This window comes from Mercurialis annua, linkage group LG3 (assembly GCF_937616625.2).
Source record: "Mercurialis annua linkage group LG3, ddMerAnnu1.2, whole genome shotgun sequence".
NCBI classification, from domain to species: Eukaryota; Viridiplantae; Streptophyta; class Magnoliopsida; order Malpighiales; family Euphorbiaceae; genus Mercurialis; species Mercurialis annua.
The window spans coordinates 3320263-3340161 of record NC_065572.1 but is presented as its reverse complement, the minus strand read 5'-3'; the positions used below and the strand labels follow the sequence as shown (position 1 = coordinate 3340161).

Genomic DNA, 19899 nt, shown 5'->3' with positions numbered 1-19899 from the left:
CAGTACACGAATTTGCTGAATATGGGCAATTTGCCTCATTTTGACAATTTGCCCATTCAATTTGTAAGTTAATTATATCCTAAATTGGCAATTTACCCTCTGAACTTGTAAGTTAATTTGCCAAAATGGGCTAATTGCCCATAATTATCAAGTGCGTATATTAATTTGCCAACAAAGTTAATTTATGTGTTAATTGTCCATTACGTACAAGTTGAAAGGGACAAATTGCTACTTAAGTCTTATCATGTATAACAACCAAACATTAATTAAAGCATTATTAATTTTTACTAATTAAACTTTCATTAATTACGCCAAAACCCCAAATGAATGGATTTTGCATAATTGTAAAATTGTAGTACATCTATAATTTGTATTGGAACGAAGGATCACTTTACCCCCCGAACTTGGTACAAAGTATAAAAACATCCAAATTAGTAAAATCGGATCACTTTTACCCTGAGTTTGACAAACCCGGTTCAAAAACACCCCTATGCTGATGTGGCACCTTAATTGGAGAGTGAGATATTAAATTAAAATTAATTTTTTATAATTAATTTAATATAATTAAATATTTCACCCTAATTAATTTTAAACCCATTTTCTTCTTCCTCCACCTCCACCGACCACCACCCAAATCCATCATCAACGCTGGAACACCGACCAAACCCGTCAGCAGCGGCTGAGGGACGAACAAAATTAATTTGTAACCTTTGCCTATTCCAAAAGGCATATGGACATATATAAGCATGGATCTCATTAAAGGGTTACCTAAGTCACTAATAAATTTGTTATTATGCTGGTTATTGTCAGATTAAGCAACTATGCACACTTTAGCCATCATTAAAGGGTTACCTAAGTCACTAGTAAATTTCACGACTCAAGAAGTCTGTTCCAACTTCCACCACCTCCGTGCATGACTTGCCTGAAGTTCCACCAGTGCTCATAGTGCCAGTGGCTAGTCTGGATAGGAAGATGGTGAAGAAAGGAAATCAATCTGCTACCAAGGTACTGGTACAGTGGTCTGGTACAGTGGTCTGGGAAGCTGCGAGAAGAGGCCACTTGAGAATTTATGTTTGACATACAACAGAGATTTCTAGCTGTTAACCTTATGGACAAGGTTCCTTAAAGGAATGGGTATTGATGTGTGTTAAATTGACCCAGTTAGTCATAGCCCATTTAATTAAAAGTCTTTTGTTACCGTTATGCAATTCTGTTTTGTAATGTTGAGCTGGCATTAACTGGCAAATTAGTTTGTTAAATAGAGAATGTAACCGTTGCACACAATTCATGATTTATATGAAATATTCTCTATTCTCTCTCTCCTAGTCAGCTATCTTCTTCTTCTCTCTTTTATGTACTGAGCTCATGTGATCCAATTTCTTGTTGGACCATTAGCATACCATGTATGTTATTAGTCATTTCTATATCTGCAGTCATCTATATTTTACAGTATATATAGAATATGTAACCAAAATTTATAGTAGATTAATTTGCCTTATAGTAAGGCTGTTTATTTTTCTTATTTTCATCTAAAATTTGAAGAAATTCCTATATTTGCTTCTGGGTAATTGCGAACCTACAAATTTATGGCTGATGATTTTCCTTTTTACACAGACGTACTCTACTGAAGGTGAAATTTTGCCATGGTTGGATAACCGGACGGTTTTACCGGTTCAACCGGGTCAGTGGTTTTTGATTTTGGGCGGTTTTTCCGGTTGAAAGAGGTTCAACTGGATTTCCGGGTTTGAACAGAGAATTGGACCGGACAAGCCTTCGGTTCCCGGTCAAACCGATTGAACCGGCCGGTCCAGTCCTGGTTTGTAAACACTGATTATAATAATAGATTACTTTTTAATCACATAATAATAGATTTTTTTAATCAAATAATAGTTTTTTCTTTAAACTTTAATCGAATAACTGAAAAAATATTTTTAAAATTTTTTATACTTTATTATTTTTATTATATAAATTTTCATATAATATCGTACCTAATTAATTTTTTTATTTATTATGGGTTAGCTCGGTTGGTTTCAAGTGTGGACGTCAGACCACTGGCTCAGTTCCCACGTCCCACAGAACATGTTAGAAGCACTTGGACTAGTTGTTAAAAATATCGTATTTAATGGAAGGTCCGGGCGGTCGAATTTTTCAAAATTCTTTAACGACTGTTCACGATTTTTTAGCACTTGTTTAAGTTCTACATTCAAATTTCTTGAAGATTTGAATGTTTTTGAATTTTGACTAAAATATATTGCAAAATGAAATAAGATGAACCTCAGGTGTAAAATAGTGTTCAAAATATATTTCCGCGCCGTCAAAAATATCACCTATAATCAATTTATTATTGGTTTCAATTATAGTTCACTAGATCAAATGCTAGGTTCAATTTGATTTTTTTTTTAGAATTTGATTCACACCAATGTACTCCAATTTTTACTCAACATAATGTAACTTTTGGAATAAAAAAAATAAAAATGATAAGAAAATGCCAACGAGAGACAGAGTTAGATAATATGATTGACTTATGTGGCAATATATTCCCTCAACTTATAAGCAATGGGCAATTAACACATAAATTAACTTTGTAGCAAATCAATACACAAATTTATTATGGACAATTTGCCCCCTCAATTTGTAAGTTAATTGTTCCCTCAATTGGCAATTTATCCCCTGAACTTGTAAATTAATTTGTCAAAATGGGCTAATTGCCCACAATTACCAAATTCATGTATTGATTTGCAAACAAAATTAACTTATGTATTAATTGCCCATTGTTTACAAGTTGAGAGAGCAAATTGCTACTATGATTGTTAAATTTAGCTAAGTTTGATCCCTTCCATCAAAATAATTGAAAAAAGCTCTCGAATTTGACTTATTATTTGTTCAAAAAATTTCAACACAGATAATCCAATCGAGCTCGAGTCTCAATTATTTTACAGATCTCGAATTTGAGCTCCTAAAATATAACTCTAATTCCAAATTTTGAATTTTAAAGTTGAGTCTAGCTTGAATTGATAATATTTCATTTCAACTCAGCGTAGATTACATCCCCACCCTAACTTCAACAACAAAACAAAACTGAGTTATTGCTTCTGAACAAATCAGTGCCTGCCTTGCCACTCAATAGATAAACCATGAGCAAGCAATTATTGTCAACTTTGCTCCTTCTTATAGTACAGATCAGATACCATACATGTTCCCCAGTAAGATTATCATAATATTCATCCTGCTTCAATCTGTTCAGAACACTAATCATCAAAGTTCTCAAATTTATTCTACGAAATACAGCTTCTACATAATTATAACACTATTCTCTGATAATCCTAAATGGTTACTGATATATCTATACACTCTCACAAACATTATGACGTGATTTTGCATAGCTATGCAATTGGTAGTATGGTAGGCACAAGCCAGAACACAAATAATATGCGGAGCACAAACCTTGGACATAAAATAACAGGCCAACATTAAAAGTTCAATAACTAGCTCAAAAATCCGACACCATTTGCGAGATTGAGAGTGATGGGAGGTGAAGAAAAAGATAAATGATACATATCCAAAACTTGGCCATAAATGAGGAAACAATTCCCTGCACAAACCTGGCCTACTAAATGAAAATCATGCATTCTATTAGAATTTGTTGAACAAAACCAAACTTGCAAAACCTAATCTTCATATGAGAAGACAAGTGTATTCAAAATCCAATGAGTACATGTGTATATTTTTATGTTCAGCAAGGACCAGTATTTATGTATGTGATATCACCAAATAAATCAAATTCAATTATGCAAACTACGCTAGCTGATGCGCTTCGAACATAGCAAAGTAACATTGAACCCGAGATTGCAGTCATACCAGTATAACCTGAAGTAGGAACATGAGAACTTATTTTCACAACCAAGTATCAGTAAACAACCTCAAAAACTGAAATTTAAAACAAAAACTGCAGCCAAAAACTGTTTCTTTATTCTAAAAGAGTCATTCCAATCTATGCATCAAGCCATATATATGTATAAATATGACATATCTATAGGGAGAACAAACTATCCACTACTAAATAATTAGTAAATCATTATTCAATGACTGTTATAAAAAAACAAAGATAACAGCTACCTTCCCCATCTGGGCCCATCCCAAACGACAACAAAGAAGCAAAAAAGAAAGAAAAAATTTGCAGTTACTCCCCTAAAATAATATCAAAATGACCAAGAAATCATCATTACAGTGAGATAAATACTTTTAACTTACTCCAAAATTTCATCACCAGCTATTGTCCACCCATAGATCGCAAATCCTCCAATTGTGCTCTAATTTGATCCTGAACCAACTCTAACCGCTTCGAGTACACCTCCAATTCTAACATTTGCTGCTTCCTCCACTTCTCGTCGACCATCATTTCACTGCCTCCGAAACTCAACGGCATTGCATTCATGGCCAATCCCCCAATTCCCCTCCCACTGCACGACGACCCTGACCCCGAAGCCATTGTATTACTCAATAACTCCTTCAACAACGGTGACAGGCAACTCCTCAACGTCTCCTCTATCAAACCCGACACATTCACATTACTATTGTTATTGTTATTATTAACATCAATAATAGGTACAAATCCATCACTCGGCATTCGCTTATCTTCAAATTTAACACTAGTAGCAACCGTAGAACGAGGACGTGACCTTTTTTTCGACCTAGGAGTAGTTGACTTATTATGATGATCCTCAATTTTAACATCACCAGCAGCAATAGCATGGTGATGATTAAAATTAGAATTAAAATTCAAGTTAGGGTTAGGGTTAGCACCATCCTCATCATCTAAATTACCGTCGTCAACACAAATTTTACCCGTAGAACTCCAGATCTTACGAGAAATTTCAAAAGTAGCTTGATCATGAGGATTTTTAAAGGAAAACTCCTTACCTGAGCTAATTTTATTAAGAACATTACGGTACTTCTTTTTTAACCGCCGTAATTTCTCAACCAGCTGATTTTTATTAAAATCAAGCTGTAATTTCGACTTGATTTGATCATAAAACATCGTCGTATCATGATGATTGCTTCCTCTTTGCATCGTGTAATCAAAAAAACCCTGTAACAGCTCAATTTCATCCTCGTCGGTCCACAACCGCTGAAACAACCGTCGCGATGAGTCATCCATCGGAGGAGGCAGCGGTTTCTTCTCGTGAACGACGAGCGTGGTCTCCACGCGCTGACGTTTTGATTCAGGAGGAGTTGACGCTAGGGAGAGAGAAGGCCCGTGGTCAACAGCGGCGGAGCCACCACCGTTAGGAACGGCAGCGATGGTGACAAGAGAAGCGGACGGAAGCGCGACGGGAACAGGCGGAAGAACAGGAGTAGAAGGAGAAACAGAATTAACGTCCTCCTCTTCTTCTTCGTCTTCGTCGTCAGGTAAAACGTCGTCGTTTTCGTTCTCGTTCTCGCCAATTATGACGTCGTTGTCGTTCTCGAGATCGTCATCGTCGTCCTGAGACTGGAAGGACTCGTCGTCGTCGTCTTCGAGGTCGTGATCGTGGTCGAAAACGGCGTCGTCTTGCTCAGAGGCCATAAAAAAAGTGTTTATTTTAGAGAGAGAGGGGTTAGTTTTTTTTTAGTGTAGAGAGAGAGAGAGGAAAAAGGAGGGGTGGTTGGTTAATTTTGGGTTGGGGGGTGTGGCGTGTGGGTTCATCACGAGGATTCGTTGGTTTGTTTTGCGTGTTGGACTCGGTTTAAACAAAAAGGGTGGTTTGGGTTTCCGGGTTGGTTTTCGTGGTAGAGAGTTTTATGGGAGGGGGACTCGTTTACCCACTTCCTAACTTCGGTGCGTGTTGTCTACGCGCTAAGACTTTATTATTCCTGGCGTTGTTTCCGTTGTGTGATTGCGGTGAATCCGGACGGGGAATGGCTGACAGTAATTACCTACTAAATGACATGTCGTTTGTGGACGGTAACAAGCTAAGCCAAATTATGTCAATAATATTCAAGTTTTGTTAAATTTATTAATTTGTAGGCCTAATTACTTAAAAAATCCCCACCTTGAAACAATTTTTCATTTATACCCTGACCTAGGAAAAAGTTCATTTGTACCCTTTTTTTGATTTTTCGTTTTCAATTGTACCCCAAAATTTTATTTTTTGACAATTTAATTAATTATATGATGAAAATATTAAAAATAATTAAATAGAAGGGTTATATCATCTTTTTTCTATTTGAAAAAATACAAATAAGTTAAAAAATGAAGGATTATTTTAATTTTTTATAAATAAATAAAGTTCAATTCAGTGCTTTAGGGTAGAGTTGAAAACAAAAAATCAAAAAAAGGGTACAAATGAACTTTTTCCTAGGTCATGGTATAAACGAAAAAATATTACAAGGTGGAGGTTTTTTAAGTAATTAAGCCTAATTTGTAATACAAAGTTAGGTAATTCTTTTCTCAAATTTACTACTTTGAATTTTTTTTAATATTTTTGAATAAAAATCATCTGATTTTAAATATGCTAAATAATTAAAATAGATGTTTTGAATCAACCTTTTTAAAAATAAAATTTGAGTTGTTGAAAATGAACTACTATTTAAGTATTTAGTAAATGAATATAATTAGTTGTTATTTATTATTATATCTTAAACCGATGTCTATATATAATGATTCATTTTTAAGAAATCAACAGTTGGTAATTAATACTATTTACTAAGTAATTAAATAAAATTATCATACATAAATATATTGTTTTAGCATAATATAATATATTTAATTATTTTAAATGATGTAATTATTATATAAAATTTAAACTCATTATACTATAGTGACTATAGATAATTAGTTTTTTAATTAATAGTTAATTAGCACATACATTAATTTTTTGGGCAAACTAATCATAAAGTTGATAATCATGATCAATTAATTTCATTTTTACAATTTGCCTCCTCAATTTATAAGCCTTTCAATTGGCAATTTGCCTCCTCAATTTGTGAACTAATTTGTCAAATCGAATTAATTGACTATAACCAGCAATTTTATGACTAATTTGCCTATAAAATTTTCTAATTGCTATTACTTACAAGTTGAAGGAGCAAATTGCTACTCAAATCATGCGAATAAGTGCAAAATTTCAGGAGTTCAGCTTAAAGCAATTGAAAGACTAAAAAAGTTGAAATATGGAAAAGCAAATTTAGTAAAGTTTGAGGAACCATGAAGAAAACTTTTCCTTATGGAGAAAAATTGATTGCCTTGGAACCACCTTCCCCCACCTTATCCTAGTTTCCTTCCAAATAACAGCATATGCCTTACAATGGATCCTCCTCCACCCACAAACACTAATTCTAACTAACTCTCTTACAATTACAATTGCACACGGAGAACATAACCAAATTAGATTGTTAATGGCTTGTGCAGCTACAAGACCCACTTTTTTATTCCACTTCTCCCAAATCTCACCTCCAAAACCCAAAATTTACCTCACCAAATCCCCATTTCTTTCTCTCCATAAACCCCATTTTGTACTTCACTCCATTGATGTCTCCAAAGAAGACAAACCACCCATCTCCGACCAGCCCACTACTCCTCCTCCACCGCCGCCACTAACTGAGGCGCCACCCGAAGCGGCGGAGACGGAGCAGACATTTGATGAGAGGAGGATGGAGGAGAAATTTGCCGTGTTGAACACTGGTATTTACGAGTGCAGATCGTGTGGGTACAAATATGATGAATCTGCGGGTGACCCATCATACCCAATTGCTCCCGGATTTCAGTTTGAGAAGCTGCCGGAGGATTGGAGATGTCCGACTTGCGGAGCTGCTAAGAGTTTCTTTGTGAGTAAGAGTGTTGAGATTGCTGGTTTTGCTCAGAATCAGCAGTTCGGATTGGGAGGTAACTCGCTTACTTCTGGGCAGAAGGCTATTTTGATATATGGCTCCTTGTTTTTGTTCTTTGCTTTGTTCTTGTCTGGCTATTTTTTACAATGATGATCAGAAATTTCTTTTTTCTGTATTCTGCTTATTGTATTGTGTTTAGTTTTTAATTATGATACTTGCAAATAGATTCAACTCATATTTAGGTCTTATTTCCTTCAGAATTATATACTTTCACATTGCTCTTTTTGAGAAGAAATTATTATTCAAATGAGTGTTTATTCTACGCAGTCGTTTGTGTCATTTTTACAATAAGATAATGAATATTTACAATATTAAAATATTTAATTATCATCCTAATATTGCAACGTCTCATTAACAAAGGACGTGGCACTACCGTTGTTGCGATGTATAATTATTTATCAAAAAGTAATTAATATGTTTGTGTTATTCACTTGTTAACTTTTCAGAAAGTTAAATTTTATTTTTATTTATTGAAGATTGAAAACACTAATCTCATTAATTAATTAGAATAATTAAATATAAAGTTAATAGTATACTATAAAACTTACCTAGGTTCAGTTCACTTGTAGAAAGAAAGTATTTTTTTAAAAGACAACCAAGTGAACCGTAAATATTACGTTCGGAAAAGTTCTACTTTCTGAGCATAGTTACCTCCAACCAAGCGATGCCTTAAGAAGATTAAGGGATTTAAGGCATCTATGTTCATTCAGTTGTTGAAGAAGAAACCTGATCATTCATGTGCAAAATCAAAAATGATACCAACAGCAGCATACTAATTGTCCAAAACCTGATGCAATAACTGCACAAGAACACACAAGCTAGAGCTTGAAGCTGACAGATCTGCCTCAGTAAGAATGTTCCAATACTGTTAAATCTGTTTTACATACAGCTGACAAATGAAAGTTTATTTCCTTTATGAAGATTGAAATAAGAGTGCACGAGAGAATAAAAAAAATACTAGAGGCAGATTGTGTTGGTAACTAATTACATCATCTATGACATTAGATACATTTAAACACTTCCTCCAACGAAATACTTACTGGGAGGGAGCAAGTATTCTACTGACTCAAACCGAACCACCATCGGAACAATATCAAACACTTCTCACATTCCGGCAAATGAGAAATTCAGAAACATGAAATATCTGCTACGATGCCCACGTCATTGCTATAATGTCCTCGTCATTGCACCTTATCACTCCAAAATAAAACGGCAAATAGGTACCGGGTACATTGCAGGAACAGCTATTTGTTCACCCCGACGGGCAAGTTCTTCAAAATCTTGCTCTTAAGTGGAGAACTCGCACTTTTGCTGCTGAACAGGAACACCTCTAGCACAAAACATTTTTAGCCAAATCGAATATATTATTGATGATTTAGCTCTGAGATTTCTTGATGATTTAGCGCTGAGATTTGTTGATGATTTAGCGCTGAGATTTGTTGATGATTTGGCCTTTCCTGAATTGATGGTGTCCTGACCTGATAAGTCTGCTTCTCATGTGCAACCCTTTGGGCTATTTCTTGTCTGAAGTACAGCTCAGCATTTCCTTCAGCTTTACCGATCCATTTGGTGGGCGGTGATGGAAGAGGGCCCATGTTCTGCCCAAACTGCTGATGTGCGTTCGGACTGTATCCTGTATTTTGTATGCGCTGTGACATTACTGCCGGAGACCTGCTTCTGACATTCTCTTCCAGATTCAAAGTAGACATCCCATCATGGTACTGGTCATAGTATTGTCCCCTATCATGAGCCGCCCTAAAGTTGGTTCGGTTGTTGGACACACCATTTGCCAACAGAATAGGTCTAGGATTATTCATCAGACCGTGCTGGTTATTTTGGTTACCATAATAACTGTTCGGCTCACCACTGTAACCCCTTCCATAACCAGAAGGTCCAGCTGGTCTAGGTCTGTTATATGTAGGATGGCCTGGGAGATTACTATATGGCTGATGCTCAAAAGTTTTGGAAGGTGAACCATTAGGTCTGATATTAAGTGTGTTCTTGAGAAGACGATGAGCTGCCTCACCCAATAAAGGGCCAGCTATTGCTCGTGGTACTTGAGACCTGTAAATAGACGTGCATTTCAGAAAACACGCCCAAGGGCTAAGCGAGTAGCTCTAATTTATTTCATTAATCCAAATGAGAACTAAAATTGTGATTAAAAAAATAACGATATAACACAATTAGCATATTTTTCAGTTTGTCAAGCAACCTTACCAACTGTACGTTCTTTAAAGAAAATATAAAACTATTATAATTGTCGCCTCTTCCCCCAGTAAAGGGTTTAAACAAGTCGAGCTACTCTTAAGTTACTTGAAATGCAAACTATTCAATTTGACACTACTCTCATCTGTAAAACACAAGCAGCCTCAATAATACTACACTCAAGTTGATGACACCTCATGTCACTCCAAATTAAATTTTTCAAACTACTTTATAGAAGGTATTGATTTTTGATGACAAATTGACAGCTTATGGAATTTTCACTTCACCAACCATATAGATAGAAAACCTTACTTTGGGTTCATTCCCGCAGAGTTGCATATTAGTTTAAGAGCTGTAAAACTTGATTTGAAATTGTCACAAACTCGACTCGGAACATTATTAACTTAAATCTAGTAATAGAAAAAAAAAATCAATTACTATGCAGGGTGCACTACACCGGCTCATTAAGTGTGACCATTGTTCAAAGAAAAAAAAATCAAATAAGCTCATAATCCCATCCACATCTCTAACAAGAGATGCTAACGGGGAGGAAGAAACAGTCTGTGCCCATGCAAAATCTATCATTTCATGCTGACTAACAATTATACCTTTCTCTGCCTTGCTGGCGCCGACCACTATTATCCTCATGCCATAACGTGGGGAATGGTTTAACATTTGTAGTTTTTACAATCTGCAATCAAAATCACACATCAAAAATGGAAATGAACAATTGATAATGCTACGCAGAGTAAAAACTGTATGTAAACATCCTTGCTCTTTCAGATAAAACTCATGTCCAATACTTTGGGATGCAGAGTTTCCAAAGACTAAAATCTGTCAAGGAATACACTCAATTAAGAAACTTGCATCTCAGATTACCCAACATTAAAAAATGTCAACATAATGCCCAACAAAATGTTGAGAACATGCAATTTCTGATTAACCAAAATATATTTACAAACATAGAGCATTGTTCCATCATCTGCCAGAGAAAAATATACACAAATGTACAGTTCACAGCTCCAATTATTTCTAGTGTAAAGGACACAACATCCAATGTATTCATTGTTTTATTATTCGTTTCATATTGTGCATTGGCAGAAGCAATGTCCAGATGATCGGTCATACCGGAGCTTTTCAAATCCAAAACAACATGAACTGACCAAATTTACAAGCATGTACCTTTTCAGGCATGATCACGCCACTGGGAGGTTCAGGAATGTGTCTATGATTTGCAGGGTTAAGATATGCGACATTTCTGCAAAGCAAGAATGCTCAGCATGATGAAATTGAACATCAATTTCCCAAAGCAGAATTAACAAAAGAGAACTTACAACACTTGGTTACGTTCTATACTGGGCAATCCATTGACAGGGGAAGTGATTGTACTCCTCAATCCATTCCTCTCATATAACCAAATATATCCATTCATCCCACCACTGCAACATGATGCTAATAAATGAGTTCCAAAACACAGTAAACATTTTCCACGAAAGTGAGCAAAAGCATTTCAACTCAATGATCAATTATCATAGAAATCAACTAACCTGGCGTTTGGGTCTATTGTCCAAGCTAATCTTTGAGATGATGGTAAGCCAAAATAACCTTTATAATATGAGATGACTTGTGCAGCCATAGGATGAGCAGGATGGACATAAAGTAAATCAAACATAACACTATTTCGGCGCCGTTCCTCCTCCTGCAAATTACCAATGTAAAATTTTAGCACTGCCGGAATCCATATCCACACAAATATGCTGACATCAAGAAATCATTTAAAGTGAAATTCATGAAAGAGGCTTGCCACCATCTTCTAATGCAGCGGTGCTTTGCTACTAAATATCACATGATACCACAATCTAAAAAGTATGTCGACAGCTTCCATCTTTTTTCAAAAATTTACTTATATTAACAGTATCTAACTTTAGCAAAAAATTGAAGCTTTCCATATACATGGAGCACTCGTCTTCTTAACCTGAAATAAATAGAAGTAACACTGAAGGTTTTTTGTCTAACTAATGTTTCTCCAACTCCAATTAGTAATCTCTCAAAACATAATTGGATACTTAAACAGACAGTTTTTACATACTGGTTAAAAAGCTTGGCTGAAAACATCAAAATTTTAACATCTGAACATGAAAAACAATCCTCCACTAAAATGGCCATTACATAGGAGTGCATGATGATATACTAGCTTCTATTTGCAACTAAACTGCACAGTAAAAGCCAGAACTTTATATAGCTGAATACATAGAAGAACAGTATCAAATCAAAACAATAAACTAATAATTTAGGGCACATGATTCAGACCGTTAAAGTGCCTTCAAGTTTCTTTGTTTGGCCAAGCAATTTCCTCTCATCTATGAATGGCAATTTAGCAATTCCCTGAATTCCAACAAAGTAATGCAAGAAAACTTATATTACTCCAATTGCAAATAATAGCAATCTCAGAAAACATGCTGGTTAGATAAATATTAACCTGCCAGGCGAAGCGTTTTCCATTCATGTCAATCTCAAACTCTGCCCATAAAAAGCAGTCTGAGAAATTTTGCGATACCAAGGCATTTCACAAAAAAGAAAGTTGATTAATGATATAAAATCAAAACTACCTGAGGGAAAAAAATTAGAAATTGGCGATGAAGGTTCGGTCATCAATTTCTGATAAGCTTCTGGCAGAGCATTAGAACTGCAGCATGCCCCATTTTCAGTCAGAACATATCAATTGAAAACTCTGTATAGGACAAAACAATGACATAAGCAAAGGAGGGGGAGTGAAAGTGGGAGAGTGCCCATGCCTTGCAGCTGGTAGGGTTCCCATTAGCTGATCAAAGGGTTTAAATGGCTCTCCTAAAAAGAAGGTTATTTCCAATTCAGCAAGACCCTTCAGATCAGAGGCAAATGGAGCATAATGGTATGGATAAAACCTGAAGAAAGAGAAAGCAAGTAGTATCAATTGAGTCAGAATATTAACAATGTGCTTCCAAAGTGGTTAAAATCTTATTCAGGACTTCTAGCACTGCATACTGCATGTTCTAGAAGGGAAGTCATATTTACCTTAAAGCTCAGGCAAAAACCAGAACAAAAAAAGGATTGAACTACTTAAAATTAAATTCAGCTAAAAGTACTATCCCTCTTTTTCTTTTCTCAGATTTTTACCAAAGCTCCAAAAGGAATCTTAACCATGTCATTACAATTTGTACATCATAAAGAGTGTTCAGATGTATTTACTTAAGACATCGATGCAGGAAAGGTACATTTACAAGTCAAAAATCCGGTTATGTTAATTTAAGCCACAATTGAACTAACCATTGCCAAGAGCAAACACCTTGGTAGTAATAGCGGCAAACCCAACACAAACCTTCTACATACTTCAAAACCTGCACCAAACAACTATCAATACTTATTCTGAAGTCTGCACTGGTACTTGAATCGTCATTCGGAAAAATTATAGAAATAGAAAGGGAATAACAAAAAGTGAGCTAAAAAACTTTCTTATTTTGGTTTTGGAAAAGGGAAGGACAGGCCAAAGCTACAGCAGACGATCAAGGTCTAACATAAAAAATGAAGTTGCACATAATCGCTTCTTACTAAAAAATTAACTTACCACGTCTTTTCTAACTTTGTCGATTTCATCAGGAGTTGTTAGACCAAATTTCTCAGCATAGTATCTTTCTTTGTAACCAGGCTCCCCTAACTTAACCTGGAATCAAAATTATAAGAGAAAGAAATTTTCAAATCAGTGTATAAGTAAAATAGCAACATGCTCCAACATGAGGGGACTAAAAATGGGATGCTCTTGTCCTTAACTGACCCACCTTGGATCACAACATAATATGTCGCAAGAAAACAAGTAGCTTTTTGCAAATTACAATTAATACAGAGGAACTCAAACCTCAAAAGCAAACAGAATTATTCAAATTTGGATTTAGCTTTATATAGAAAATCATGCATTGCATCGTCAATAGGATGGTGCTTTCAAAATCACAACTCTGCAAAATTGTACCTTGGTACCAACTACCGAGCAAAAATTTGCCATTGTCTCCTGGGTGAAACTGAACACGGCTGACTTTTACATCTATGGCCAAAAGACTCATGTGTGAAGCAATTGCTAATTGCAGTGCAATTAAAAGTGAAAGGCTCACTTGAAGGGATAGACCTTTCCAATTCTTAAGGAAGGTGTATTGTGCAAAAAAAAATGCTCACTTGAATGAAGCAAGGGATAAGATATTAATAGAACTAAATACTATTAAAATAATGTGCTAAAAACATAATTCTTTAACAAATCCAATTTCCAATGAGGCAATAACTACTAAACTTGTGAAAAATCAACTCGCATGATAATAGAAAACTCAATAGCCTTAACAGAAAATCTCTCTGACATTAGGAATAAAGATTGAGTCTAAACATCTAATATTAAAGCTAATAATTAACTAATATTCTCAAACTAAACTCATTATTAGAATCTAACCCCCAGTCCTCAACACATAGTTCCTCATGAATGATTAGATTCATATCCTTCAACATCAATCTCATTATAATCCAGTCACGCTCAAGATCTTTGAGTTGAAGTTGTGAGGTAAAGCCATTTGAATTTGCAGCTGACTATCCTAAGTTGGTTACATTTCTTGTGATTCTACTGGGTTCAGAGTTTGTCCCTGGTTCTTAATACAGAGAAATGCAGCCTAAAGTATCTCTCACCAACGTAAACAAAAAAAAAAGAGATGGAAACAAAAGAAATATCAAGAACCCTTAAATGTTTATCCTAGCTTTTATGATTTAAATTAAACACATTATTTGACTTAATTAGTACTTCCTCCATCCACAATTGATAGGCTTATTTATTTGACTTACACCTATCTAAAATACTCTTATTAAATGATTCATTCATCAATCCAATGCACTTTTATTAAAATGGTGATTCAAAACAACTCATAAAAACATATAAAACTATTTTAATATTGGCACTATCAAAAATCGTTATTGTTGTTCTTATTAAAACCATAATCAATTAAATTTAGTTGACTAGAACTAATTCAATTAAAGGTATTTTAGATATTAGCCAATCAACTATGGACTTAGAGAGTATTTTCAAATACTATTTTATCCTTTCATATCTTAAGAAATAAAAGAAACCAATTTAATAAAGCACTTTGCACTTTGTTCGCAGCGCTTACACCAAAACGTGTGCGCTTCATTAAAGGTGCGCTGCAAGCGCACAAGGCAGGTGCTTTTAACAAAACTGGCTAATTGCTTTAGTTGTAAATCTATTTAAAAATCTAAACAAATTCTTGTACTCAATAATAGTTATCTCATTTCTTAATTTTGAGAGTGCATCCGAGCAACAAATTATTATCATCACAAACCTTGTCTGCAGCAGGTGTTTGCATCTCTTCAGAGACCTCTCTTCTTGCTTTGAGTTTCGCCTCCTCATTATTCTCGAAATACTGAAATAAATTAAATAGCACAAGTATTGAAAAAAGGGTTAATGTACTTGAAATGAAAAGAATAAAAGGACAGGAAATAAAAGATACCGCATTATAATGAAAACTATAAAGACAAAACTCTTTTCCCTACTATTTCTCCTATCTTAATAAATGTAAATGAACTCTTTACCTGCCGCTATTTCTCTAACTTCAATAAATGGATTGTAACTGTTTCTCTAACAGAGACATAGGGGCTTAGTAAAGTTTGAAATGCACATGTGACATAAAAATTATATGGAATATTTAAAAATGAAACACATGTAGCATCAACAGCTAAACACATGTCATTAGTAAGTAATAACAAGCATGGAGTGTTCCAACCCAAGTATCGAATTAAATTAAGCCATCTCACTTTGTGAATGAATAACTTCATATCTTCATTTCAAAACAATTAATTGCATTCAAAGTCAGATCAATTATTTTTAATGTTTTGGTTTAATATTGTCCTATGACTTGAAAAAAAGGAGCTTGTGATGAGGACTCTATTTGATTAAAGGAATGGCATGATATGCTAATCATCAATTATAGTAATTAAGATTGAATAAAATGAGTACGATTCTATTGGATACCATCGTGACAGTGGGCTAAATCATTTTGTGAACAGACTCTATAAAAGTAATATAAATAACATGAAAGCGGAAATACTATAATATTTGATTCAAATAGGCGTATCAAATATGCCTGCTGCAATGCACAGGTACGTCGCACGGTACATTAAAGAAGCAAGACATGACAGATTTCAATTACTTAACGTGCTTCTTCCAAATTTCACAAATTTTGTACATATGACTAATAGCTCTTGTGAATGACATCAGAACATGAAAAAGGAATGCACCTGCTGTATACGAGTCCTTTTTTGAAAGATTTGTTCTTCATAAATTGCAACAGACTGGATAAAATGTTCAACTCTATCTAGATTAACCTGTCCATATAAAATTAGACCATTATTATCGCATTTGAACATATAATACAGCACAAAACAATGCCACTGGAAGTAACATATATGAATTGAGAATATATCATAGCATTTGGAATCTGTAATATGCCCAAAACAGCAGAAAATTTACAGGATAAATTCTCATGAGTCCAACGAAATTGACAAAGCTTATGCAAAGAAACTATAAAAAAAAAAAAAGATTTTCAAGAACTAGTTTAAAGCCATTCTTGCAATGTTTAACTATAGTTTATAGCCCCAAAAACAAAATGTTGAGTAAGCTACAGCAAAATTAAAATGGTTCAAATTCTATCATTACTCTATACATGAAGTTTACTAAGTTTAAAAACGGCACTTGACGTTTGGAAAAAAATAAATTTAATAGATTGAATAATTTTTAAAATTTTAAACTGCTTTTTTGAACCTACTATTTAGAAAGGCGTCAATTTACCTGTACTTTCTTCTAAATAGAAGTTTTCAAGACTCAAAAAATTAAAACATAAATATATATATATATATATATATATATATATATATATATATATATCGGAGCAGTACTTTTACCCAACAAAATCATGAACACACCTACTACTAAAAAGAATAAATAATATATATATATATATATATATATATATATATATATATATATATATATATATCGGAGCAGTACTTTTACCCAACAAAATCATGAACACACCTACTAAAAAGAATAAATGAAGCTTCAGTATTAACCTTAACATTGTCACTATAAGATTCGCTATTTATATTGCATGCATCTAATCCTAATGAGAAAAAAAGGTAATGAAACCAGGACCTATCTATTGATAGCGACTAGCTATAGTATCTAGTGCTGAACATATTAAGGGGAGAAAACATAAACCACTTCCAAAGAAAAAATATCCATTATCCACAATCTAGAAGCCCTACAGATGACGTCAAAAAAAATAAAGATTACCTCACCCGCATCAGTAAGATAACCACCCATTGCAGAAAACTCCCTTCTGTATACGTGCATCAACAAATTAATAGCACCCTGAAGAAACATAGGTTGCAAACAATTATAAGCAAGCAATGTTGTGGAATTAAAAACAAATAAAAAAAACATATCATGGCTTAGAAAATGCAATTCCTTAGAGTGACAGCTCCTGCCTGCTGGCTTACCTCCCTAATTTCCAATGTTGGCATATGCGGAAGGAAATCGTTGCCAACAAAGAAACACATGAACACAAAATCATCCAGTATTCTCTCAAAGTTGATCTCCAATGGAGGGTTTGGAATATCCAATTCATATTGCAAATATTCTCGCAACACCCAAATGTGGAGGAACTGTGAGGACAGTGATGCAGTTTAATATTATTCAATGGGTTAGACAAAAAAAAAATCAGTTCTTAAGCATCTCCTCTCCAACCTGATATTTCTTCTTGTGAATTGGGGCATCATCTGGTGCATTCCAATCCAGAGGGTTATCCCCTGACTTACCAGGGCAATCAGCAGCGAGATGGCCAGATTGACCGCAGGAAAAACACTTCTCTTGTTGCCCAGGAAATGTGACCATCTACAAGTTAAATAGAATATTGAGATCAAACATGAGCATGTCAACAAACGAAAGAAAATTAACCATGAGCATGTCCAGAAAAGGATAAACCAAGAGCACAAAATGAGCTGGAATCATGAAATGCACATATAAAGTCACGAGCCTCTAACCTCTCTCAATATTGAAAAGTGAATTTCATGTGTTGCTAAAGCCAGCATAATCAAATCAGCATCCTGGTTAAGATAAAATAAATAAAATTAGAAATTAAAAAAACCTGAATAATAAATAAATGCCAGGAAAGTAATTGATATTGTCAAAGTGATGAGATAATCATTATTAGAGATTAGAAAAAGCTTACCAGACCATATAGACAATGGCGTGTGTTCGGATTAAAACCAGGAAAGTTACGTTGTAATCTTATGTACGACATAATTTTGTGCTCTCCCTCACCGGCAACATTTGCATCAGAAAGAATAACCTTCAAATAATTACCCAATGCATCGCCATAATTAAATTTAGAGACAAAGAATCCTGAAAGCCAGACGTCTATCGAAAAAAGAAATAAAGAAGGGATTACTCCACAGGCAAGGAATGATCCGATCTTAGAAGGGACTAACTGGGGGAAAGGATAACACCAGTCACACCTTTGTATACCTCCATCCTGGACTGTGGTTCAACCTCATATGTATATAATACTGAAGTGCGACTGAGAGCACAGCCATGAATTGAGTACCGGGCGTGATAACATTAGAGTCGGATGTTTCAGGCTTTTCTGTACGGGATAACAGCTTCCCTTCAGCCTCAAATCTTTTTCTGAGCCCTTCTTCCTCGGCTTCCTAAGACATCAGAAAAATAAAAAGCAATACACTAAGCAAGATAACCACTATTGAAAACTACTCGATATGGAAAGTCTAAACCTATAAGATTTCAGTTAAAATCCTATTCTATTCAGTCAATTATCATGTCCAGGAAGTATTATAGTTACTAGGATAATAGAATTCAATTCTTTCAAATTAAATTATATGATAATGACAAAAAATTCTTACTGCTTCGGCAGCATCTTTAGCAGCTCGAAACCGACGAGACCGTTGCTGATTCATTTTAGCTCTAGGTGCAACTCCATCTACAAAAAATAAATAACTTCGCTGAGCCAAAATAAATAACTTCACTGAGCCATTCTCCATGAATAGATACAAAAAGTAACAAAAAAATAAATTGTTGACAATTCTTACCAATTGCCATAAATAGAAGCTTCCTAGGCCGAACCATTGAGAATATATGATCAATGTATTCAAAAATTGACTTGAAAACATCATCATAAGTCGGAGGAAGCGGCTGTTACAAACATCAAACAACAGATTAGTCAATTAAAAAAACTCCTCTAAACATAAGATCAAATTAACAATAATTTATAATTAATTACCCTTTTCTCCGGATGAAAACAAGGATGAATGATACCGTTCATATCTAGGTATAAATTATCAAATTCTAAACCGTTAGGGTTAGGTTTTGAGGCATCAACGGGTTTAGTTACGCCATTGATGTCTTCTTTAGGTTCATCTTCAATTACATCGACAATTGCTAGTGCATACCGGTCGGCAAGCCACCTGTAAAACGCTGGCACACCCATGGCCGAGTTCTGGCCTGGTCTTGGTTCGAAGCTCCGGTTCGATTAAAGAGAAGACGGTGGTTTGGTGGGAAGAAAGAGAGAGGTTTCGAGATCTGCGATTCACGTCGTCGGTACGAAATGGAAGGAGTGAAATGGACGATAATACCCTTTTTCGTTATTCGACTTATATATGGCTATTGATTATTACTATACTAACCTGCCTGGCAGCCTGAGCCCTCTCGATATAGGCCGGGCTATGAATGTA

General features: G+C 34.8%; 3 protein-coding genes across 5 annotated transcripts; 1 reads left to right on the top strand and 2 right to left on the bottom strand.

The window, feature by feature from the left end:
- Positions 1–2971: 2971 nt before the first annotated feature.
- Positions 2972–5704, bottom strand: LOC126671469 (probable transcription factor At3g04930). The gene is made up of 2 exons (XM_050365236.2): positions 4252–5704; positions 2972–3236 (listed from the first exon to the last, which is right to left on the bottom strand). Exon 1 carries the CDS (start codon positions 5564–5566, stop codon positions 4271–4273), a length of 1296 nt encoding a protein of 431 aa, XP_050221193.1. The 5' UTR covers positions 5567–5704; the 3' UTR covers positions 2972–3236; positions 4252–4270.
- Positions 5705–7249: 1545 nt separating this feature from the next.
- Positions 7250–8044, top strand: LOC126673227 (uncharacterized). The gene has a single exon (XM_050367296.2). The coding sequence runs from the start codon at positions 7378–7380 to the stop codon at positions 7957–7959; it is 582 nt and encodes a 193-aa protein (XP_050223253.1). The 5' UTR covers positions 7250–7377; the 3' UTR covers positions 7960–8044.
- A 644-nt stretch (positions 8045–8688) lies between these two features.
- On the bottom strand, positions 8689–19798 carry LOC126673215 (5'-3' exoribonuclease 4-like). 3 transcript variants are annotated; one of them, XM_050367243.2, is made up of 22 exons: positions 19449–19798; positions 19258–19360; positions 19072–19148; positions 18670–18861; positions 18384–18503; positions 18196–18258; positions 17900–18046; positions 17653–17817; positions 17447–17524; positions 16393–16479; positions 15438–15518; positions 13679–13774; positions 13381–13451; positions 12870–12998; positions 12684–12760; positions 12554–12594; positions 12385–12459; positions 11622–11773; positions 11409–11513; positions 11257–11332; positions 10683–10765; positions 8689–9933 (listed from the first exon to the last, which is right to left on the bottom strand). In XM_050367243.2, exons 1-22 carry the CDS (start codon positions 19653–19655, stop codon positions 9234–9236), a joined length of 2925 nt encoding a protein of 974 aa, XP_050223200.1. In that variant the 5' UTR covers positions 19656–19798; the 3' UTR covers positions 8689–9233. The 3 variants fall into 3 exon arrangements, with proteins under 3 accessions (XP_050223200.1, XP_050223201.1, XP_050223202.1); XM_050367244.2 differs by lacking the exon at positions 13679–13774; XM_050367245.2 differs by lacking the exons at positions 19072–19148; positions 19258–19360; positions 19449–19798 and having other exon boundaries at positions 18384–18571; positions 18670–18781.
- Between the last annotated feature and the right edge of the window lie 101 nt (positions 19799–19899).

Excerpts from the sequence above, each read along its gene's own strand:
- LOC126671469 (XM_050365236.2), bottom strand. The coding sequence starts at position 5,566 with ATGGCCTCTGAGCAAGACGACGCCGTTTTCGACCACGATCACGACCTC.
- LOC126673227 (XM_050367296.2), top strand. The coding sequence starts at position 7,378 with ATGGCTTGTGCAGCTACAAGACCCACTTTTTTATTCCACTTCTCCCAA.
- LOC126673215 (XM_050367243.2), bottom strand. The coding sequence starts at position 19,655 with ATGGGTGTGCCAGCGTTTTACAGGTGGCTTGCCGACCGGTATGCACTA. Across the intron at positions 18,047-18,195 it reads ACTTTTCAATATTGAGAGAG|ATGGTCACATTTCCTGGGCA; the intron begins GTTAGAGGCTCG and ends TTTAACTTGTAG. Across the intron at positions 12,999-13,380 it reads GGTGTTTGCTCTTGGCAATG|GTTTTATCCATACCATTATG; the intron begins GTTAGTTCAATT and ends CTCTTTCTTCAG.